At 40.4% G+C, this 24088-nt stretch overlaps 1 protein-coding gene across 1 annotated transcript in view; it reads left to right on the forward strand.

Moving 5' to 3' along the window:
- The window catches only part of TMEM154 (transmembrane protein 154), a 70934-nt gene that overhangs the window by 14137 nt on the left and 32709 nt on the right, over nt 1-24088 (forward strand). The window contains exons 2-3 of the mRNA XM_020994001.2: nt 18776-19078; nt 19173-19211. Of these exons, the coding sequence (XP_020849660.1) occupies nt 18776-19078; nt 19173-19211 (342 nt within the window). The remainder of the gene's footprint in view (nt 1-18775; nt 19079-19172; nt 19212-24088) is intronic.

Consider the following 24088-nt stretch of genomic DNA (forward strand, 5'->3'; position numbering starts at 1 on the left):
AGATGCTGTTCTGCATTGGTTGAGGGAATTTCCTCATTGGGAGCTCTTTACACTTATGAAATCACAAATTTCAACCAAAAAATGATGTTAAGATGTTTTATGCATGTCCATGTTCAAGGGAGAAGGGAGAATCATTTAAAACATCCAAGAGGCTTGGATTAGGATGATGCACTCACAGGTACCCTAGTGGCCTGAAAAAACGAATCCACGTTTCCAAATGGAAACCGAGGGGCAACCTTAGCAACTAAAAGAAAGAATGGCAGAGCCGGAATAAATCTTAGGGACCATCCAAGGGTTTTGCATCTGTATTTTATAGAGGAAGAAACTGAGTGAGGCCCAGAGAGGCTTGGTTACTTGCCTAAAGTCATGTGTCTGGTTAGTGGCAAGATAGCATTTAGTTCCCAACCCCATCCCCTAGTTCCCTAGAGAATGCGCTGGCTAACACTTTCCTCCAAAATGTGTGTTCCAAGCCTCAACGGTCATTGTGAATATGTGTTCCCACATCTCCCGCTGCTTTGCACAAATCTTCCTATCTCACTCTAATATCCAAATGATGGCCTCTTACTGGGACACAACACTGAAGGGCACGAGTATGGAGCAGCTTCCCTAGAAACCTCACAGCTAATTGTCCCTTAAGACTGCTTTCCTAGTCCATCATCTGTCCCCAAGGTGGAATGCAGAGAGTTAAGCAGATCACCATCGACACATTTTTGTCGATTACTCCCCCAGCATCAGTCATGACTCCCTCTGGTTATGTCAAGGCCAATGATTGTATCTAAAATACACTCTCTGTTTTTAATACTTGCTAGGTTAAGCAATCTCTTCATAGGTCTCCAAATATAGCTATCGTTATTCGGGCAGTTAGAACACCTGTGGTATTAGAAAGCTGACATTTAGCCTTCCTCACATCTGCATAATTGCCTAATATTTTATTATCATTGCATAATTGCATAATTTGTTCCTCATGTAATTCCTCTAATAAGTGCGAATGAGGCGAATGTAGCCGAAGGGTGGGGTTGTGGGTACTCTCCATAGGGCCAGCCTTGATCTTAAGCCATATTAATTAATGATCATGTTTGATTGACAACGTAAGACCAAAAACACAGGATATCAGAGTCATAAGGAAGAACCATTCCTTCCACCAGGGGAAAAACAACCCTATACAATGCCTGAAATTCCACTATTAGTCCTTTCTTCTTCTGAATTATTTTTAAATTCAAGTACTCCCTTGGGAAAGGAAACACATAAAGTAAACAAATGTTTATTGGGGCCTACTAGGTGCAAAGGACTATGTTATCTGCTGATCTGACAGAGATACTGAGACTACAGATTTATAGCTAGAAGTCCTTCCATTTTATAGAAGTGAAAGCCAGTCTCGGAAAAGTTAAGTGACTTACCCAAAGTCACACAGGTAGTAAGCGACAGAAGTAGGATTTGAACTCAGATTTTCTGACTTCCAAGCTAACTCCTTGTCCATTCTGGCAATACTTCCTCTGAAACAAAGGACAGGGTTTTATATCATGTAATTTATAATTGATTAGAGGTGCTAAGACATAACAATATATCACTATAATAGTACATGAAAGATATAAGCAACATGCTATGAGAATTCCAAGGAAGGAAAGATCATTTACTGTAAGAAAGGATAGGAGGAAGCTTCACAGAAAAGATTGTTTTTGTCCTTAGGCCTCGAAGGATGAGCAGTAGAGCCACAGAGATAAGGAAAGAGAGCAAGCTCTGGGAATAGTAACTACAAAGATACAGAAATGGGAAAACAGAATTAGTATAGTTTGACTGGATAATAACACAGGAAAAGGAGTAGTACAAGATTTGGGCCCAATTGTGGGAAGTTTTGAATGACTGGCTAAGGACTTGAGCCTTGACTGGTCATAGAATTTCAGAGGTGGAAGAAACCATAAGGCCTTCTAACCCATTTGTCGTCCAACCCGTGCCTGAACAAGAATCCCATAGTCAGCATCTCCAGCATCCTCAAGTCTTTGCTTGGAGGGGGACCTCAGCTCCTCCTGAGGCAACTCATTCCACTTTTGGACAGCTCTGGTTGATAGGCACTTTTTTCTTTTGGTAGAGCCTAAATCTGCCATTTTGAAACTTGTACTCATTGCTCCTAAGTCTGGACTCTGGGGTTAAGCCAAACACTTCTTATCCATCTTCTACGTGACAGTCCTTTAGATATTTGAAGGCAACTCCAGAATCTTTTAGAAAGATTAATCTGACAGCAAAATGAAAGATAGACTGGAATAAAAGAGAGATTGCTGGCAGAAAAGTCATTTCTTAAGCTATAATCCAGGCAAAGCTAATGAGGGCCTGGTAATTATAACAACAGCAGACATTTACATAGTATTTTAAATATTTAGCATACCCAAAATTCTTAGGGCAGTTTTAATCTTGAGTAGTTTATTATCCATAATAATATGATATCTATATTATCTCATTTGACCAAGTTATTGCCTTTCTCTGTGTCCCTGGTGCCAGGCACATAGTAAGCACTTAATAAATACTTGTTGTTAAGGTCCAGAATATCAAAGGACTAATGAAAAGAAATGCAGGGGAAGGTGGCCTAGCCATTACCAGATCTTAAATTGTATTATAAAGCATCAATCATCTAAACTACTTGGTACTGGCTAAGAAATAGAGTGGAGGATCAGTGGAATAGGTTAGGTACACAAGACGTAGTAGTCAATGACTATGGTAATCTACTGTTTGACAAACCCAAAGATCCCAGCTTCTGGAATAAGAACTTACTATTTGACAAAAACTGCTGGGAAAACTAGAAAAGAGTATGGCAGAAACTAGGCATAAACCAAAATCTTACACCATATACCAACATAAAGTCAAAATGGGTACATGATTTAGATATAAAGGCAGATACTATAAGCAAACTGGGACAGCAAAGAATAATTTACCTGTCAGAATTATGGAGAACAGAAGAATTTATGACCGAACAAGAGATAGAGAACATTATAGAATGCAAAATGGATAACTTTGATTACATTAAATTGAAAAGTTTTTGCACAAACAAAGCCAAGGCAACCAACATTAGGAAGGAAGCACAAAACTGGGAAAGAATTTTTACAATGTCTCTGATAAGGGCCTCATGTCTAAAACATACAGAGAACTAAGTCAAATTTAGAAGACTACAAGTCATTCCCCAATTGATGGTCAAAGGATAACAGGCAATTTTCAGATAAAGAAATTAAAGGTATCTATAGTCATATGAAAAAATGCTCTAAATCACTATTGTTTAGAGAAATGCAAATTAAAACAACTCTGAGGTACCACATCACACCTATCAGATTGGCTAACATGTCAAAACAGGAAAATGATAAATGTTAGAGAAGATGTAGGAAAATTGGAACACTAGTATTGTTGGTGGAATTCTCAACTGATCCAACCATTCTGGAGAGCAATTTGTAACTATGCACAAAGGGCTATAAAACTGGGCATGTCCTTTGACCCAGCAATACCCCTCCTAGGTCTGTATCTCAAAGAGATCATACAAATGGGAAAAGGACCCACCTGTACAAAAATATTTATAGTAGCTCTTTTTGTGGTGTCAAAGAATTGGAAATTGAGGGGATGCCCGTCAATTGGGGAATGGCTGAACAAGTTGTGGTATATGAATGTAATGGAATATCATTGTGCTGTAAGAAATGATAAGCAAGCAGACTTCAAAAAAACCTGGAAAGACTTGTTTGGACTAATGCTGAGTGAAATGAACAGAACCAGGAGAATGTTGTACACAGTAACAGCCATGTTGTGCAATGGCTAACTTTAATAGACTTAGCTCTTCTCAGCAATGCAAAGATCTAAGACATCTCCAAAAGGCTCATGATGGAAAATGCTATCCACATCCAGAGAAAAAACTATGGAGTTTGAATGCAGATCGAAGCATACTATTTGCTCTTTTTTTCTTCTGTTTTGTTTTGTTTCTTCTTTCTTGTGGTTCCTCCTATTGGTTCTAATCCTTCTTTACAACATGACTAATGTGAAAATATGTTTAATAGGAATGTATATGTAGAGCTTATATTAGATTGCATGCCATCTTAGGGAGGGAGGTGGGGAGAAAGGGGAAGAAAATTTACAACTCAAAAGCTTATGGAAGTGAATGTTGAAAACGAAAAGTAAATTAATTAATTTTAAAAAATGTTTGTTGTTGACTGATGCAGCTAATTAAGGTGAGAGATAGTTTTTGAACCCAGGTACCTCTAAGTCTGGCACACACATTATTATTCCATATTACCTCACTAACTGGAAATTTAAAATGTGGTGTTGGGGAAAGGATGCTGCATTTGGAGTAAAGGATTTTGGTTCAACTTCCAGTCCTATCATTTACTACCTGGGTGACTTTGGTTGAGCTACTCTGAGCTTCAGTCCTCCCATTTATAAGATTAGGAGATTAGATTAGATACCCTCTAAGGCCACTTCCCAATCTAAGTCCATGATCTTAAGTCCCAAACACCATCCTGAAAAGACATTTAGCAGGTTACCAGATTTCACCTCATGATCATTACAGATTTTATGCCAAAATTTTTTGCAAAAAAAAAAATGGGATATGACCATTATATGAAGCTTTTAAAAAAATTGTGCCAGTAGTACTTAAAAATAATTTATTACTAAACTGTCTTTGGTGCAAGATTAGAATGCATGGAATTCTGGTGAATATACATTAAAATTGACTGACAATGCACATGGGCTGAGAATTCTAGGCTCATGGAGAGAGAAATGCCTACCCATATGCCTCTGGTGAATACATTGCTACTCTGTTTACCTTTTAGGTGGCATGATGAATAGAATTATACCATGTGACGATTACATAATGAAAGATTATAAACCAATTTTTGGACTGAAAAACACAGGGTACGGCAATTATACAGTGACAATGATTATGCAGTGGAATATAGTACTTTCAGTGAGAGGAGAGACAGATCAGCCTTTCCTATGCTTGTGAGTTTACTAGTATTATTTCCCTTTAATTAGCAAGAGAGTGACTGGACCTGTGAGCTCACTGTTATAGAGAACTTCCAAGTGTGGAAACTCCTTGTACCAAAGCTGATCAGCACTTTTACTGCAACTTGTCACTTTAGACATTTCCTTATTGAAACATTATGTGAGATGCCCATGTGAAGGCAGGTAGGTGACAAAGTGGATAGAGCACCAGGCCTGGGATCAGGAAAACTCATCTTCCTGAGTTCAAATCTGGCCTCAGCAGTGCGACCCTGGACAAATCACTTAACCCTGTTTGCCTCAGTTTCCTCATCTGTAAAATGAGCTGGAGAAGGAAATGGCAAATCGCTACAGTATCTCTGCCAACAAAACCCCAAAGTAAGGGCAGCTAGGTGGTGCAGATGCTTACTAGCTGTGAGACATGGGGTAAGTCACTTAATCCTATTTGCCTCAGTTTCCTCATCTGTAAAATGGGCTGGGGAGGGAAATCCAAACCATCTTTGCCAAGAAAACCCCAAATGGGGTCACGAAGAATTGGATACGACTCGACAGCATCAACAACAACTAGGGGCATGCAGACAATTTGAGTGCAACGTGAACCTAGGTCTTACCTGCTCTGAGGCTGGATTTCTATCCATCATCCTATGTTGCCTGAAACTGACCTATATTTGTTGCATCTCATGCTGACTCCAACTCTAAGAAAATGAAGCTCCACAGGCAGTTTTGACTTTGGTATCTCCAACACCTAGTATAGTACCTTTGACATAGCAAGAACTTAATGCTGGCTGGATAGCATTGGCTCCCAGAGTGAGCTATTTGGGTGGATGGCCCCACAAAAGAGAGAAGAAAAGGGCTGGGAGAGAGCTCCCTTGGTTGATGTCATGCTTTTTGCATAGGGTGACTCTGCCTGTTACTCACTTCCTTCCTTCCTTTCACCACTTCTGCTTTGAGCTCAGATAGGGCTGGACTGCTCTTGATTAAGATCAGATTTGCCACGTGGCCTAGGAGAGAACTTCCTTCTCTTTGCCTTAGTTGCTTTTTACTTTAAGCATTCATTTACTTTGTAGCAGCAATAGAACTCTCAATATATACCCATGCGTGTGCTGGAGCCAGCTCCTGGCTGGTGAGAACTGACACATCAGCATGTTCAGTGTGAACATTTACACTTTGGAAATCAGCAAAGGCTACAAATCAGGGCTTAATTTATTGTTTTGTTGATGGTGTAGACTTAATAAAATAATGGGGAAAATGTTAATAATGCACATTGAACTTAAAAGCATGTCCCCTGCACGTTTGTTGTTTGTTTTTTTGATAGCTGGTTGTTAAACATTTACTAGCATACCCCTGTTATATTTACCCACCAGAAACAACTGGGATGTGGCCTGAAAGAAGTGCTGAGCAGTGCAGACTGGTGCAAACAGCAGCTGAGTAGAGGGTAGAAGACCTGGCTTGGGGTACCTATTGTCTCATCCAGACATATAACTGGATAAAATCATTTCACTTTTTTGATCATCACTCTCCTCATTTGTAAACAAGACAGTGTCAGTCAACAAGCCTACTTTGTGGCAGGTAGGTGAGTGATATACAAATGAAAAAATGAAATAAGTCAAGCATTTGGGAGCTTACATTAGATCAGAGGAGGCAGCATGTACATATACAGGAATCTGGAAAACTTATACCAAACAGGTGTGTGGTGGTTTGGGGGGGAAGGGGTGGGAGAAAATAGCTGAGAAGGGAGCTCCTGAGCTAAGCCTGGAAAGAAACTGAGAACCGTAAGACTCAGAAAGGAGGAAGGCATACATTGTAGGGATCATGCTGAGTAGAGATTTGGGGGAGTGGGAAAGATAAGTACAAAAAAACTTGTTCAGAGTCCAGAATAAAGTCAAATTGAAGAATACAAGCAAAAGTGAGGGTTGGCTTTCAGCAATCTAGTTCAACTTAATACACATTTGAAGCACTTACTATTTTTAGAATACTGTCAGTCAGTCAACAAGCTTACTATGTATGTGCCAGGCACTGTGCTAAATGCTGGAGATACAAAGAAAGTCAAAACTACTGCCTCTGCTCTCAGGGAGTTCACATTGTAATGGGGGGAGACAACATTCAAAAAAATATAGGCATGCAAGATATACAGGAAAAACTGGGGATAATCTCAGAGTTGAGGTGGAAGGTAGTCAGGGCTTCCAGGGGGCAGAGGATAGGAGGGAGAACATTCTAGGCATGGGAGACACACCTGTGAAAAGGAACAGTCAAGATATAGAGTATTGTGTTAGAGGAATAAGAAGGCCAGTGTCACTGAATTGTAGAGGACATGGAGGGAAATAAAGTGTAAGGACACTGGACAGGTAGGAAGGAAGCAGGGTACAAAAGAGTTTTAAAAGCTAAATAGATTTTCTTTGATCTTGGAGGTGATAGGGAACCACTGGAGTTTACTGAGTACGGGGGTGGTGTGACATGGTCAGACCTGTGTTTTAGGAACCTCACTTTGGCATGGATTGGTTGGGGAGTGACTTGAGGCAGAGAAACCAATTAGGAGGCCATTGTAGTAGTCTAACCTTGAGGAGATAAACAGCCTGAACCAGGTTGGCAGCTGTAAGAGTGAAGAAATAGGGGCACAGAGGAGAGATTCTGTGAAGGCAGAAATGACAGGACCTCTCAACAGATTGACTATGTGTGTAGGCGGAACCAGAAATTAGGAAGTAAAAGTCGTTGGAGGCCAAGACCCTGCACCCCAAATGGTAAATGCAAGTGAGGAGTCAAGTTGTGAGGCTGGATGTCTGTATGGGAGGAGGATGGTACCCTCAACAGAAACAGGAGAGTTTGGAAGAGTTAAGGTTTACAGGAGAAAGAGGGTTTAAGGAGAAAGCACTGTATTAAGTTGCTGTTCAGTCATTTAGTAGTGTCTGACTCTTTGTGACCCCCTTTGGGATTTTCTTGGCAGAGATATTGGAGTAGTTTGCCATTTCCTTCTCCAGCTCATTTTGGAAACTGAGGTAAACAGAGTTCAGTGACTTGCCCAGAGTCACACAACTAGTAAGTGTCTGAGTCCAGATTTGAACCCAGGAAGCTGAATCTTCCTGACTGTAGGCCTGGCACTCTATTCACTGCACCATCCAGCTACTCCCTGCATTAAGTTGCTTTCTGTATCCAATTCAGCAAGCATTTATTAAGTCCCTACTATGTACCTGACACTGTGCTAGGTGTGGGGGATGCAAAGAAAAAAAGGAAACCATCCCTGCCCTCAAGGAGCTTACATTCTATTCTATAACAAGATTTCCAATAATATTTTCATCCTTACAGGGCAGTTGTGAGGAAAGGGCTTTGCAGATCTTAAAGAACTGTAGAAATGCCATCTAAGAAATAGTTTCATGCATTGGAAGAGGGGCTGCAACTGGAGACAAAGGACCTGGGTTCAAATCCCACCTCTCCCACTTAGGGTCTGTGTGACCTGGAATAAATGAATTAACCTCTCTGGACCTCTATTTCCTTATCTGTAAAACCAGGGGTTCTAGGGGCAGCTAGGTGGCATAGTGGATAGAGTACTGGCCCTGGATTCAGGAGGACCCAAGTTCAAATCTGACCTCAGACACATAACACTAGCTGTGTGATTTAATCGCTTAACCCCATTGCCTAGCCCCCCCCCAAAAAAAAATTGCATTGGCATTTGGGGCAGCTAGATGGCACAGTGGATTGAGCACCAGCCCTGAAGTTAGGAGGACCTGAGTTCAAATCTGACCTCAGACACTTACTAGCTGTATGACTCTGGGCAAGTCACTTAACCCCAATTGCCTAAAAAGAACCCAAAACCAAAAACCAAAAAAAAAAAAAAAATCAGGGGTTTGACTAGATAACCCCTGAAATCCTTAAAGATTTTCGTTAATGATAATGCAATAATAATAAGTTAGTTCAGGCCGTTATTTTTCTGGATGCCCCACAGCCAAATCCTGTAGCATAATCTCCATGTGGTGGGATAATATCTGCTTCCAAAAGTTTTCTTCTGTGACCTTTTGACTGAGTCCAAGTTTTACAGAACAAATCCTTTTATTAAGGGGATTTGTTCTGTGAAGTTTGGATTCAGTCAAAGGGCCGCACTTGAGGACTTAGAGGGCCACATGTGGCCTTAAGGCCACAGGTTCCAATTACAATGATAATTGATTTAGTTAATGTCTGAGCACAGATTCGAAGACTGTTTGAGTTGGAAGGGGCTGTTGAGGTTTTCTGGTCTAATACCTCGGGTTCCTCATCTCTAAAATGAGGGATGGGGACTAGATGATCTCGAAGGTCCTCTGCCAGCTCTTAATATATGACCCAATGTGATCCATGGATCCCTACATTTTACAAATGGGGAAATTGAGGTCCAGAGCAGTCAAGTAACTTACTCAAAGTCACATAGCAACTTAGGGGAGAGCCGGAAATAGATGCTGCGTCTCATGACTTCAGATGAGAGTTCTTTCCATAGTATTGGGAAATACTTAGTGAAGTCAACTTAACCGGCAAATGCTTTGTCACACCAGCTTGTCAGTTTTAAGTCAGGAAGAAACCAACAAATAGGGAAATAGGGGTTAAGAAAAAAGCAAAGCTTTACTCAATGCGTCATAGGTGGAGGCAGAGCTGAAATTGCAAGCCAGGTCTCCTGACTTCAAATCTAGTTATGTTTTCACTATATTACTCCTTAATGAAGATGCTCGTCTTAATAAATATTTATATATGCATATCTTTGTATTGTATATGTGTATGTATATATTCATCTTATTTAACTACGATCCTCTTGAATTTCATCTTATTCAAAAAGGTGGGCTTGTCAGACTCCTCTGTGTGTGTGGGCTCAGTCTTTCTTTCTGTGCCCATTTTCACTTTGTTGGCTTCTGCTAGGAAACAACACCTGCAAAGCTGAGAAGGTGCTTATTTGGGGTGCAGGGTCTTGGCCCCTAACTGCTTTCACTTCCTAATTTCTGGTTTCACCTACATTCCCCAAGAATGTTCGAAGATGAAAAGCAGGGGGATTTGATCTTGCACGACTTCATCTGGGGGTTGAGAGAGACAAAGGCTGTGTATCTGGAGCCGATTGTTAGTGGGCTTCCATTTCTGTCTATACAATAAATAGGAAATAACCTATCCTCTGGCTTCATGGTACAGCAGGAGACTCATGCAAAAGGGAAAGTACTATTGCCACACTATGCTTCCTGAAAAATGGTAGCTAGGTGGTGAAGTAGATAGAGTTCTGGGCCTGGAGTCAGAAAGCTCTGAGTTCAAACTCGGCCTCAGACACTTAGATCTGTGTGACCTTGGGCAAGTTAATTAACCTCTGTCTGCTTCAGTTTCCTCATTATGACACTGTTGCGGTTCACTTGGCTCACAGCCCACCTCTGGGGGTAAAGAGCTTTGCAGCAGCAGGTTGAAAGTGTTAGTACCAGAGCTGAGCTTCTTATGGGACTGTAGCTAGCATTTTGAGGGCAATGGAGTTGATGGAGGAGAGACTTCAGGACACTACCCCATGGTGGGGGAGGCACAGACGTAAGGACTCGAAGAAGAAATTGGGGGATGAGAGCAGGCCAGATTTCTTCTACTATTAAAAAACCTTCCCTTGGCTTTACCGTTCCCTCAAACTGCTGTCTTCTATCTCCCCTCCCTTTTGCAGCCAAATTCACAGAAAAAGCCCTTTATATTCATCACCTCCACTTCATCACCTTGCATACTCTTCTCAATCTCTTGCACATGGGTTTCCAACCCTTCTAAAACTATCCTCTCCAAAGTTACCAGTAGTATCTTAACTACTAATATTCAGTTGTTTTTGACTTTTCGTAACCCCATATACCATGGCCAGGCCCTTCTATCTTCCACTGTCTCTCAAAGTCTGTTGAATTCATGAGTATTGTTTCCATGATACTATCTATCTATCTCATCCTCAGCTGTCCCCTTTTCCTTTTGCCTTCAATCTTTTCCAACATCAGGATCTTTTCGCACTGAGTCCCATCTTCTCATTATATGGCCAAAGTAAGCTTCAGCTTCAGTATTTGACCTTCCAGTGAATAGCCTGAATTAATTTAAGTATCGACTGATTGGATCAAATCTTCTCCAGCACCACAACTCGAAAGTGTCAATTCTGTGACACTCTGCTTTCCTTGTAGTCTACATTGTATTACATCACTATTGGAAAAACCATAGCTTTGACTATACAAATCTTTGCGGGCAAGGTGATGCATCTGCTTTTTAATATATTGTCCAGATTTGCCATAGCTTTTTCCCAAGTAGCAAGTGTCTTTTAATTTTATGATTGCAATCACTATCTGCAGTAATCTTTGAGCCCAAGTATATAAAATCTGACAGTGCTTCCATTTCTTCTCCCTCTATTTACCAGGAAGTGTTGGGACCAATTGCCAAGATCTTAGTTTCTTTGATGTTAAGCTTCAAGCCAGCTTTTACTCCTCTTTCACACTCCTCTAGAGGCTTCTTAATTGCTCTTCACTTTCTGCCGTCAGATTTAACTGCTAAATCCAGTAGCTTTGCCTTAGTCCTCATCTTTCTTGACCTTTCTACATTTTGTAATACTATTAAACCAGAGGTAGGGAACCATGGCCTCAAGGCCACATGTAGCCCTCTAGGTCCTCAAGTATGGCCTTTTGATCCAAAAGGATTTGTTCTTTGAAGTTTGGATTTAGTCAAAGGGCCACACTTGAGGACCTAGAGGGCCACATGTAGCCTCAAGGCTGCAGGTTTCCCACCCTTGTTAACCCTTCCCCTTGCCCAGATATATTCTCCCTTGTCAGTTTCTCTGGTTCTCTTCCTACCTGTCTGATCACTCCTCAATACCCTTCTCAAGCTAGTCACCCATGTCCCATTCTCTAACCATTGGTGTCCTCCAAGTCTCTCTCTTGGCCCTTTTTCTCTACATCCTCTCTTGGATTCTTTTATCATCTCTTTGTAGATGACTCCCAAATCCCTTGAGTTCTAGTACTGCATCACCGACTTCCAGACTCTCATTGGAGGTCCTATAGGAAGGAAACAAGGGGATAAACATTTATTAAGCGCCAACTACATGTCAGGCACTGTGCTAAACACTTCACAATTATTATCACATTTGATCCTCACAAGAACCCTGGAAGGTAAAGAATATTATTTTCCCCATGTTACAAATGAGGAAACTGAGGTGAACAGGTTCAGTGAATTGCCCAGGGTGACACAGCTAGTCAGTGTCTGAGGCTGTATTTGAACTCAACTTCTTGACTCCAGGCCCAGAACTCTATCCACTGTACTATCAAGCTGCCCATAGGTATCTCAAGCTCAGCATGTGCAAAATAGAACTGATTATCTTTCCTCCTAAACCTACCTTTTCTCCAGACATGCCTATTTCTACTAAGGGTACCACCATCCTTCCAGTCACACAGTTTTGCAAACTCGGAATCATTCCCAATTCTTCTCTATCCCTAACCACCCTAACCATCAGTTGTCAAATCTTGCCTCTACCCCATCTCTCACATTCACCACCTTCAATACACTCACACCCTAAATTAGGTTCTCTTATCTGGACTATTGAAGTGGCTTTCTAATTCGAATCCCAGTTTCCAGTCTCCCTTTATTGACAAAATAATCTCCCTAAAGCGCACATCTGACCATGCTCAAGAGTCTTTAATGGCCCCTTCTGGCATTTAGGATAAAAGGCAAAGCATTTAAAATCCTCCTTACCCTGACTCTAGCCTAGTTTCCAGATACATCATATCACCCCTAATTATCAACTACATTCCAGCCCAGCTGTTCTATTTGCTATCTCCCAAACTTGACATTCCATCTCTTACCTCTGCACCTCTCATATATTGTTTTCCATGTGTGAGATGCACTCCTTTCCCATCTTCACCTTTTAGAATTCCTAGTTTCTTTCAAGGCTCAACTCCTGCAGCAAATCTTTTCTTAACCCCTTATGTCAATGCTGTCTTCCTCCCCAAATTATCTTGTATTTATTTGTTTACATGTTATCCCCTCCCCTCCCCCCACCCCAAGAACGTGAGCTCCTTGAGGACAGGAACAATTTTCCATTTTGCCTTTAAATCCCTAGCATCTAGGGATTGTAAATAGTGGGTGTTTAATAAATACTCAGACAATTGAATTAAAAATGAGGAAACTGAGGGAGAGAAAAATTAATAACTTGCCCAATGTCATATAGGGAGTAAGTGGCACAGTCAGGATTTGAACCCAAATCTTTGGCTCTTCCCATCAGACCATGCAATCTTCAATGAACTACATGACTATAGGCTTCAGTAATAGGAGAGAGAGGAGAGGCTCGGTGAGGATGGGAGTTTGTCCTGGATGTGTGAATTTCATAACCTGATCCTGGGAAGTAAATATAAGCAGATTTCATTGCTGGCTATCAATCACTAAAGGAAGAATAGGCCTATAAATCACAGCATTATTGCTCCTTAAAAAACACCCAGTGCACCACAAAACATTTTATGTGTAAATACATGAGACATGGCACAAGGAAATTACCTTAAGACAAAGTGACTTGTAAGCAAATCACCTCGATCTTTAGCGTGAGGTCAGAACTCTAGAAGAAAGAGACGAAGGTATTAGGCAAAACACATTCTTGTATTATTCAAAAGGAAGGGACATCAGTTGGCTCTATAGGCACATGTGTTACTGAATGAATCTGTTTTGAAGATTCTTCTCTGTAGGGACAGACACACAACCTCTTTCACCACGCACATAATAGGTACTTGCTAAGTACTTTTTTAATTTAACTGAATTAGTAAATGGTCTTCAAGAGCTGCTGCGGGCAACACTGTACAATGATTAACTATTATAGACTTAGCTCTTCTCAGCAATATAATGATCCAAGACAATTCCAAAAGACTCATGATGGAAAATGTTAACCATATCCAGAGAAAGAATTATGGAGTCTGAATGCAGATCGAAGCAAACAATCCTTCCCTCCCCCCCACTCTTTTTTTGTTTTTTCTTTTCTTGTGGTTTTTCCCTTTGGTTCTAATTCTTCTTTCACAACATGACTAATGTGGAAGTATGTTTGACATGATTGTACATGTATGGCCTATATCATATTGCTTGCTGTCTTGGGGAGGGGGATGGGAGGAAGGGAGGGAGAAAAATTTGGAACTCAAAATTTTACAAAAAGAATGTTGAAAATATTCTTTACATGTAATTGGGAAAAAATGGTCAATTTTTTTTTTAAAAAGACTTACTGTGGTAGCAAAGGACTAGAAATGAAATAGATGCCCATTGATTGGGAATGACTAATAATACATGAATGCAATGGAATATTAGTATGCTATAAGCCATGACAAATATGTTGGATACAGAGAAGCATCAAAAGACTTATACAAAGTAATGCGAAGTGAAGTAAGCAGAGCCAAGAGAACAATATGCATAATGACTACAGCATGTAAATGGAAGGAAAAAAACAGCAACCATCAAACAATCAAAAATGAATGCTGCAAAATTACAAAGAATAATCCTGTTCCCAAAGAAGAGATATAAGAAGATATCTCCTACCAATCCTTTGCAGAAGTGGCGGTGTGGTCCACAGGTGTGCACACTGCATATGTTGCCATATTTTTTCAATGTGTTGACCAGTTTTGCTTATTTTTTTCTATTTCTCATCTCTTTAAAAAAATTTCTGTTATAAGTTATGGTTTTTGGAGGTGAGGAGAAATAGGAAGAAGTATTGGTAATATAAAAACAAAAATATCAATACAATTTAAAAAAGAGTTGAAATAGCTGAAAAATGTGTCCACCTACAGCCAACCTGTCGATCTAGCTCTCCAAACTTAACTAGGTTTGTCATCTATCTATCTATCTATCTAATTATCTATACACACACACACATATATATTCCATCACTATATATATTCATTTCATATATATATGTTCCATCACTAAGCCTGGAATCAAAGTCTTTGTGCCTTGGTAGAACCTGCTACAGTTTAAATTCACTCTACTGTCATGGACTTTGAAAACCCAAGATTACTTCTAAACCAGGAAGAAGCATTGGAGGAGGACTTGGCTGAAAAAAGAGTTTGTCATATAACCAATACAACCGGATTCTCTTGGTAATTTTAACCCAAATTGGGGTAATTAACTGATATACAGTGTCAAAAAAGAGAAGGCAAAACTGGCAGTTCTGTGTCCAGTTTGACAATAGGCAATATGATTGAGAGCTCTAAGATCGTAGAGATCATCTAAGCCAAATCCTATTTTCTAGATGAGGAAACTGAAAGCGAGAAAGCTAAGTGTTATAATAGGCAGTTTAGCTGCAGAGCCAGGATTTGATTGCTTTAGAGACAGAGATATGACTTGATCTTCAGGATGACAAGATATTTCCACAGCCCAATCTTCTGTAGTACTGCTATCTTCAAGTTCCTAGAATTTGGCTGGGTTCACCATCTATTGGACTTGGCATTGGCAATCAGATTCCGTTCTGGATATCATCATTACCTGCTGTTCTCCACACAGGCTTCTTGGGACTCTAGTTCCCAAGGAGACCATGAATCCTGTAATAATAATAATAATAATAATAGCTAATATTTATGTGCTGAGCATTGTGCTAGAAGCTTTACAATTTTTATCTTATTTGATCCTCACAACAACCCTGAGAGATAGGTACCATTATTATCCTCATTTTACAGATGAGGAAACAGAGGCAACAGAGTTTAAATGACATATCCAGGATCACACAGCTAATTTATGACTAAGGCCAGATTTGAATTGCATAGCTGAATGAAATTTTCTCAAATTGGTTCTCACTAAATTATGGGCACCAGTCTACCACTGGTAGAAATGAAACATTTTAGCTCTTCTTCAGTTTATCACAAAGGTATAGAAAACTAGGTGAATAGAGCATGGGCTCTGAAGTCAGGAGGACCTGAGTTCAAATCCAGCCTTAGACACTTACTAGTTGTGTGACCTGGGCAAGTCATTTAACCCTGTTTGCCTCAGTTTCCACATCTGTAAAATGAGCTGGAGAAGGAAATGGCAAATCACTTCAGTATCATCCCCCCCCCAAAAAAACCAAAAAACCCAAATGGGATCACAACTGAAACAACTCAACATCAACAACAGCAACATGGAAAGATGAATCAACTGACAAAAAAAAAATTCTACATGGGTAACAGCATTCCTGCCACCCCCAACCAAATGCTGGTAAGCAGATCTACCCTGTCATAAGTCCTAATTTACACGGTCATTTAAAAATCAAATACCTGGATTCTGGGAAAGGGATAGTTTTCCTGCATGTTTTTCATAGCAAAAAGTTTCTAAATATTCTACTAAATTAACATAATGTAACTGAAGCTGCTTCCTGGTTCCTATGAAGCTGCCCCAAGAGAATTTCATGTGATATGCATCTTGTTTTCATTAAATACCCAGGAGGATTGCAGTCAGATAATCTCAGTCTAGCAGACAGAGTTCTACAAATTGTGAGTCACTGGTTTCAGAGATGTAAACCAATACACACAGTTCAGTTTTAATTCATTCTCTATCACTAATTCCCAGTCCTTTAGAACTTGGATCCCTTATAATTGATTATTCAATTTCACAATGCATCCTTCCTGCTCCACTTCTCAAAGTATTGCATGACATATGTTAATGTCATCACAGAATTTAAATTACTTGGTTTCAGAGAATTTCATGACGCCCCTTGAAATAGATTCACAAAATCCCAGAGCTAGAAGTGGCCTTGGAGGTCATGGAAGTCTAACCCAAATCTGAACAGGAAATGATTAAAGACAGCCTACAGTACTTCTAAACTAGGGCTGAGAATTGCTGTATTAAATCAACAAAGTTTCTCAGTGTTCTTAATTTAAATGTGTCTAAAGTATCTATTTGCTCTCTCTGTCTCTCACTGTCTCTCACTGTCTCTTTCTCTCTGTCTCTCTCATTCTCTGCCTCTCTGTCTCTCCCCCCTCTCTCTTCCCTCTGTGTGTGTTTCTTTCCCTTTTCCTCTCTTTTTCTCTTTCTCTGTCTGTCTGTGTGTCTTTCTGTCTGTCCTCTCTGTCTTCCTGTCTTCTTCTTCTTCTTCTTCTTCTTCTTCTTCTTCTTCTTCTTCTTCTTCTTCTTCTTCTCTTCTTCTTCTTCTTCTTCTTCTTCTTCTTCTTCTTCTTCTCCTCCTCCTCCTCCTCCTCCTCCTCCTCCTCCTCCTCCTCCTCCTCTTCCTCTTCCTCCTCTCTCTCTCTCTCTCTCTCTCTCTCTCTCTCTCTCTCTTCTCTCTCTCTCTCCTATCTCCTCTGTCTTTATCACTGTCTCTCCTGTCTCTGTCTCTCTCTATGTGTTTCACTGTCTCTGTATGTGTCTGTCTGTCTCTCCCTCTATTCTGTATACTCAAATATGCTGTTACTTCTCCTTATATGTTCAATCAATTTTAGGTCGGATGGACTAGTAATTTCAGCAGTGTAGGGAATTCCTAAAGAGGAAACTCCCTCTGCCAGTGAAGCTCAGCACCATCTCTGCAACTTAAAATCTTAAAGAGTTATCTGGGGCATCGAGAACTTTAGTGACTTGCCCAGGGTCACAGCCCTTATATGTCAGGAAAGACTCGAACTCAGATCTTCCTGATTCAGAGACTGGTAGCTGTCTGTCTCTGATGCCATGCTGTCTCTCATGTTATAAGTTAATGTTAAACCAATGTACTAATAATCATAATAATTACTGTTGCCATTTTAAAATGATTTAAGGTTTACAAAGCATTTAGTATATACTAACTTATTTGATCCTTATAACAAATTTGTTATAAACTGTTATTATTCAGATAACATACCTGTATCTATATCTATTATATATACATACATATATATACATACATATATATGTATATGTGTATATATATATATATATATATATATATATATATACACACACATAGTTATAATAGTTCTCAGAACAAAATATGGAAGGGGAAAATACATGCAGTAGTACAGAAGATGAAGCCACTGCTCCCAGGGAGTTGAGAAGCCAGAAGCTTTACTTCTCTCAGCCATGGTCCCTCATGGTCCAGCTTGGATGCTGCTGCTGTTGCTGTATCAATAGCAAGAGAGGCAAGCAGGAAAAACTATAACAATTGAAAAAAATGTAAAACTGAGCCCAAAACTTTTTTTAAGGCTTGACCAAGCTTGGCCATAAAAGGCTAAGAATGCAACCGGGCAAAAAGAAAAGCTAATGTCCCTGTGCCTTTTACTGCTCACTCACCTATCTGGGAGAATGAAGAGGTTTGGGATTGGAAAACTGGGCGACCTGAAACTTGAGAACTGTTTGGTAGTTATGAGGTGAATAGCCCTTATATGAACAACTACCTAGGGGCACCCTAACTGAAAATCAGGAGACATAGGAAATGATTCCCATAAGCTGGGTGAGGTGTCCAGAGAGACCTAAGCCCCTAGACCAGAAAGTTGCATTCAAAGGTGATATTAAACCTTGGGGTATTAAGTAGCTAAACCAATGCCCTCTGGTCAGAGACCAATGACTTTTACCCAAAACCCAGTGGAAAGGATCAGACTGGCGACCATAAAAGAGGCTGCATCTTACTAGTCATGTGACCTTGGACAAATCAGCTTGGATAGATGACTTCTAAGATCTCTTTCATTTTAAAATCTATAATCCTATGTGCAAAATCAAAATGTTTTTCTCAGATAAATTAATCTTTTTATTTAAAAATGGATGGGCTTTCATCCTTGAAAAGGCTGGAAATCACTGCCCATGCCATATTGAAGTAAAGGGAAAAGCTTTCAGTGGGTGTGGACAAGATCACTTAAAGTAACAAAAAACAACACATCAGCCCTGTCTTTTTGCCAATGTAGATGTGTTTCTACAGGTTTTGCTACACCTCCAGAATATTCTGGAGATGAGCCACTTGTCTTGGAAGAAATAATCCCTCCATTCCTGGTGGAAGTGCATACAGAGCTGTACTCTACCCCAGAACAAGGAGAAAATGATGCAGGGACAGAGGGCAACCTTCGAATTTCAACTATGACTCCCTCAGCTGTGTCAGAGGGGGAGGGTATGATGAGCCCAGAGCTGCTGCTAATGGTGGGCATTCCGCTGCTGTTACTGCTCCTGCTGTCTTTGATAGTGGTGTTCCTTGTAAGATACAAGAAAAGAAGAAAATCCAAGCCAGGTAAGCATTCAGTGTGTGTTTCCACTGTGGACAACTACTTTAAATGTTAAGAATGCGGTAATAATGATTTGTTTGGTTTTGTTCTTACACTCAGTGCCTTCGAGTCAAGGATCTCAAAGTGCTTTACAGTCGTGTGAGTAGCATTACAATTGTCATTCGCATTTGGGGAGATGGGAGAAAAAGTATTTATAGAAGTTTAAATTCAAACATGGGAGTGTGTCCAGTTCAAATCAACATTTACTAAAAAAAACCCCTAGGAAGTGCAATGCATCATTCTGGGGAAGGGAGACAAAAAGATGGACACAAAACAGTCTCTACAGTGAAGGTCTTTCTGGGAAGAGAGGGAAGTTGTAAATAGCTCAGATATAGGTAAATAAAAGGCAATTTCGGGAGGGAGAGAACACTAACATGGCGTGGGAGTCAGGCAATTGTTCATTTGTTTCCATCACCTCTGACTCTTTGTGACCCTATTTGGTGTTATCTTGGCAAAGGTGCTAGAGTGGTTTGCCATTTCCTTCTCCAGCTCATTTTACAGATGAGGAAACTGAGGCAAGCAGGGTTAAGTGACTTGCCCAGGGTCAAACAGCTAGTAAGTGTCTGAGGCTGGATTTGAACTCAGGAAGATGAGTCTTCCTGAGTCCAGGCCTGGCATTCGATCTATCATGCCACCTACCTGCCTTAGTGGATTTGGAAATGCTAGCCCTAAATGTGGCACTTTGAGGACTCCCTAATGTTGCTCCCATGGACTACTCCCAGGTCCACAGCATTCAAAGGCATAATTATGCATCTCAATTCATAACTGATGAGTCCGAATTTCTATTGAATCTCCCCGACCAAGCCAGAATGACACATGATGGTAAACAAAGCACATTTACTTGAGCAGAATCCAAGGCAGATAATAAGTAATGTTTGAGATCTGGAGTCAGAGGACCTGGGTTCAAATTCTTCCCTAGCTACTTATTATCTGTGTGACACTGGCCTCTATTCCTCATTGATAAAATGAGGGGCCTGGATTAGATGGCCTGGAAAGTTCCTTCCAGCTAGAGATCTAGATTCCTTTGAATCAGTAGCAAGCCCTCTCAGTGCTGATTTCCTAAAGGTCTGGAGGTTATAAATCCAGCCCCCCTCCAGATGCTCTCTCTGTATCTTCAGCACAAAGGGAGTGAAACGGGCAATTTCACTCATGCATAGGTTTGTTACAGAGGTGAATGTTTGCAAAGAGCTCCACTGAATAACCTCTCTCCTGTCTCTGCTCCCATCTCTGGCTTCTCAGCATGGCACTGCACACTACAGAAAATGGAAAGTTTCTTAGAAATGTGCCAAATAGACAAACCCTGAGACCTTGAATGCCTGAAGGCAGTGGCTTTGGAGCATTGCAGAGAACCTTGTTGCTTCTTGCAGAAACTGCAAGGGGAAAAGCAGGGAAGAGCCTTCTAAATACAAATCCAATTTTCTTCTTTCTTCCTCCGTCTTAGACAGGAGCACGATTCTGGAAAGCCTTGAATGCCAGAATCAGAATCAGAGAGGGGAGAGATTACAATGGAGACATAATTAAGAGTTTTTTCGTCTAGGGCAAAACCAGTTTGGAATAGGGTTGGAGCAAAAGCATAAAGGATAGTCTGTTTTAAGGTGCGGTTAAGCCAAGACAGAGAGTAACCTGGTTTTCATCCCCAGGGCAGGTAGGAGGAAAAGGTGTGACAACCTAGGGGTGGTTACCTAGTGATACAGGCTAGCCAAGTACAATGAGGTGAGTTGTGGCAATTGCCCTCAAAGCCGGGTGGAAGTATGCCCTCCTGGTGGATAGGAAAGGACCCTTCTCCCTATGCTAGTTACAGTTCTAGACCAGATGTAAGAAGACCAATGGAGAAACTATATTGTTAGTCTAGACAAGAAGAAATAATGCCCCAAATTAGAATGAGTGCAGAGGAAATGGAAAAAAGAAGTTAGATTTAGAAAAAAATGAAGAAGAAGAAGATTTTGCCAGTGAAGAATAAACAGGACTTGGCAGCTTGCCTCATGTACTTGCCAGCTCAAACCAGCCCACGAGAGCTGATTGTTAAATTTTCAATATTAGAATTTGCACTCAGAAAATCAGAAAGTACTGCAAATTGGGGCTTGATATATTGTTCTATTGATTGCCTAGATTTAAGAAAGTGATGAAGAAAGGATCAATAATGCAGATCAAAATTAAAAGTGTGTGTCATGCCTAATTTTTTTTTTGGATAGCTGGTTGCTAAACATTTACCAGCACATCCCTGCCTATCAATAAATTAAGCTTTTCTTGAATCTGTGTAAAATTGCTAGCCAGTACCAGTACTTAGTTCTCTCTAAGTAATGATTTTCGATAAGTTTATGACCAGTGAATATTGTGAGAAGGGCCGCTAGGTGGCACAGTAGATAGAGCACTGGTCTTGGGGGCGGGAAGATTCATCTTCCTGAGTTCAAATCCAGCCTCAGACACTTACATGCTGTGTGATCCTGGGCAAGTCACTAAGCTCTGTTTGCTTCAGTTTCCACATCTGTAAAATGAGCTGGAGAAGAAAACAGCAAACCACTCTAGCATCTTTGCCAAGAAAACCCGAAATGGGGTCACAAAGCGTCACATACAATTGAACAACACAACAATAATATTCTGAGATTTGAGTACCCTCAGTACACCCCATGATTTGGGGTAGATACCTGTGTTCATCTGACGCAGAACTTTTCACGATTTTACAAACTTCAGTCACATCTCCTTTCTAGACCAAAAGGCCGTAATTTTTTTAAAAGCATGTAATCATATGAAGGCTCTTCCAATTTCTTTAATCATTTTAGTTGACTTACTTTGAAATCTCTGTAATTTAAAGCACTTTTCCACTTACACTTAGAGGTGGGAGGTATTTAAATTTTGCAAACAGTAAGCCCTTAAGCAAGCCACTATTCAAAGTGAGGAATCTTAAAGATGGTCTAGTCCAAAACCCACTCTCCCCTCATACTCCCATTTTAGAGAAGAGAAAACTGAGGCCCAAAGAAAAGAAGCAATTAGCTCTAGTTAAGGGCAAGGATATAATGAGAATTCTGATCTTCTGACTTCTGAACTACTGTGTTTCTATGAAATCAACCTCCTTTTAACCTCTTACTCTCAGACTAACGTTCAATAATACAGGTACAGGAATACTGTGGTTTTATACAAGAGTAAGGCATTATTTTCATTCATTTATGTTAATTCATTCAACAAATAACTAAAAAAAACCCCTCAGATTAACACAGTACTTTGCTCACAACACCTCTGTGTAGTATGTAGTGTATTTTATATGTTTTATAGATGCATTTTATAGATGAAGAAACTGAGGCTCAGAGAAATTAGGTGACTTCCCAAAATTCACATGGCTAGAAATATTTATTGCACCTATTTTGTGCATGGCACTGATCCTGAGGCAGTGGGCATATAGATGTAGAAGACGTGATTTTATTTGTACTGCCTTCTTGATGAGACCAGCCAAGCTGTTGGCTAAGTGACTGGCTGGCCAATCTGAGAAAGTAATTCTATCTGAGTATTAATGACCAATTGTGCCTTACTGGCTAGGTGACTTTTGCATGTTGAAAGGGACTTTCTAGTTCCTGACCCAAAGTAACACAGGAATTTAATGCACCACAGCAGACCTGGGGGGAGAGGGGGATGATTTAGGGCAGGTGGGGTCTTTTGTCACCTCTCATATCACCACATGGACAGCTGCCTGTTCTGCTCCAACATGGTGCCAGCCTAATCTGCAACATCAGCTGGCTCTTTTTGTGTTGCTTGGCTCTGGTTGGTGATAAGCTCACTGCTTCGCCAAGGCTGGCCCTAGTGTTCTCTTCACCTGCCCTGACATTCTGTTTCTTTGGGTCATGTTTCCGATCTGACAGAAAAGGGAAGATCCATAACTTGTAAACTCCATGGGAAATGAAGACTCTGAATTTAGAGATAAGACAACATAATATGTCTCAGTCACTTTTAGTCCTGATGACTCTTTGTGATCTCATTTTGGTGTTTTCTTGGCAAAGATACTGGAGTGGTTTGCCATTTCTTTCTCTAGCTTATTTTACAGATGAGAAAACTGAGGTAAGCAGGGTTAAGTGACTTGCCCAGGGTTACACAACTAGTAGGCGTCTGAGGCTAGATTTGAATTCAGGAAGATGAGTCTTTCTGACTTCAGTACTCTATCCATTGGGCCATCTAGCTGATAGTTAAAAAAAAAAAATTCCTGGTGTCGCATTTTAGTCCTGTTTGTTGGAGGCCAGTTCTTGACTATTCTTTTATATCAGACCATTCAGTCCAGTTAGTATTTATAAAGGACCTACCATATACAAAATACTGTGTTAGACACTGGAGGTACAAAGACACAGTGAAAAACAGTATCTGCCCTCAAGACGTCTACATTCTACCGGGAGACACACAAGGTGAAAAGGAAAGTATTTATATGATCATTGGAGGAGGCTTAAGAAAGCACTAATGGCTGAGATGAGAAAGACTTCCTGTAGGAGACAGCACACTTTTTGGAGCTTTAAAGGAAGCTAGGGACTCTGGGAAGTATAGGTTGAAGAGGGAGTGTGTTCCAGCCATGGGGTAAGAGCCTATGCAGAGACATAGAGGTGGAAACAGCAAGGAAGCCCGTTTGGCAGGAACATACCCAAAAGAGAGAAACATGAACTAAAACCAGGAAATGTAGGTAAAGGGCCAGATTGTAAAAGGCTTTAAATGCAAAGCTGAGAACTTTGTACTTTATCCTAAAGGGAATATGTACCTGGTAGCATACATGTTGTTTTAGTCAAACCATGATAGAAAAAAAATTTCTCTAATATATTTTTACTTATTTCATTAAATATTTCCTAATTACATGTAAAAATGTTTATTCATTAAATTTTTTTCATTCCAAATTCTCTCCCTCCTGCCCCTCCCTACTCTTTGAGAAGAAAGGCAAGCCATTTGACGTCAGTGATACATGTGAAGTGATGCAAAAACATATTTCCACATTAGCCATGTTACAAAAG

The sequence above is a fragment of the Phascolarctos cinereus genome, unplaced genomic scaffold (assembly GCF_003287225.1).
Source record: "Phascolarctos cinereus isolate Bilbo 61053 unplaced genomic scaffold, phaCin_HiC Scaffold_9;HRSCAF=440, whole genome shotgun sequence".
Taxonomy (NCBI): Eukaryota; Metazoa; Chordata; class Mammalia; order Diprotodontia; family Phascolarctidae; genus Phascolarctos; species Phascolarctos cinereus.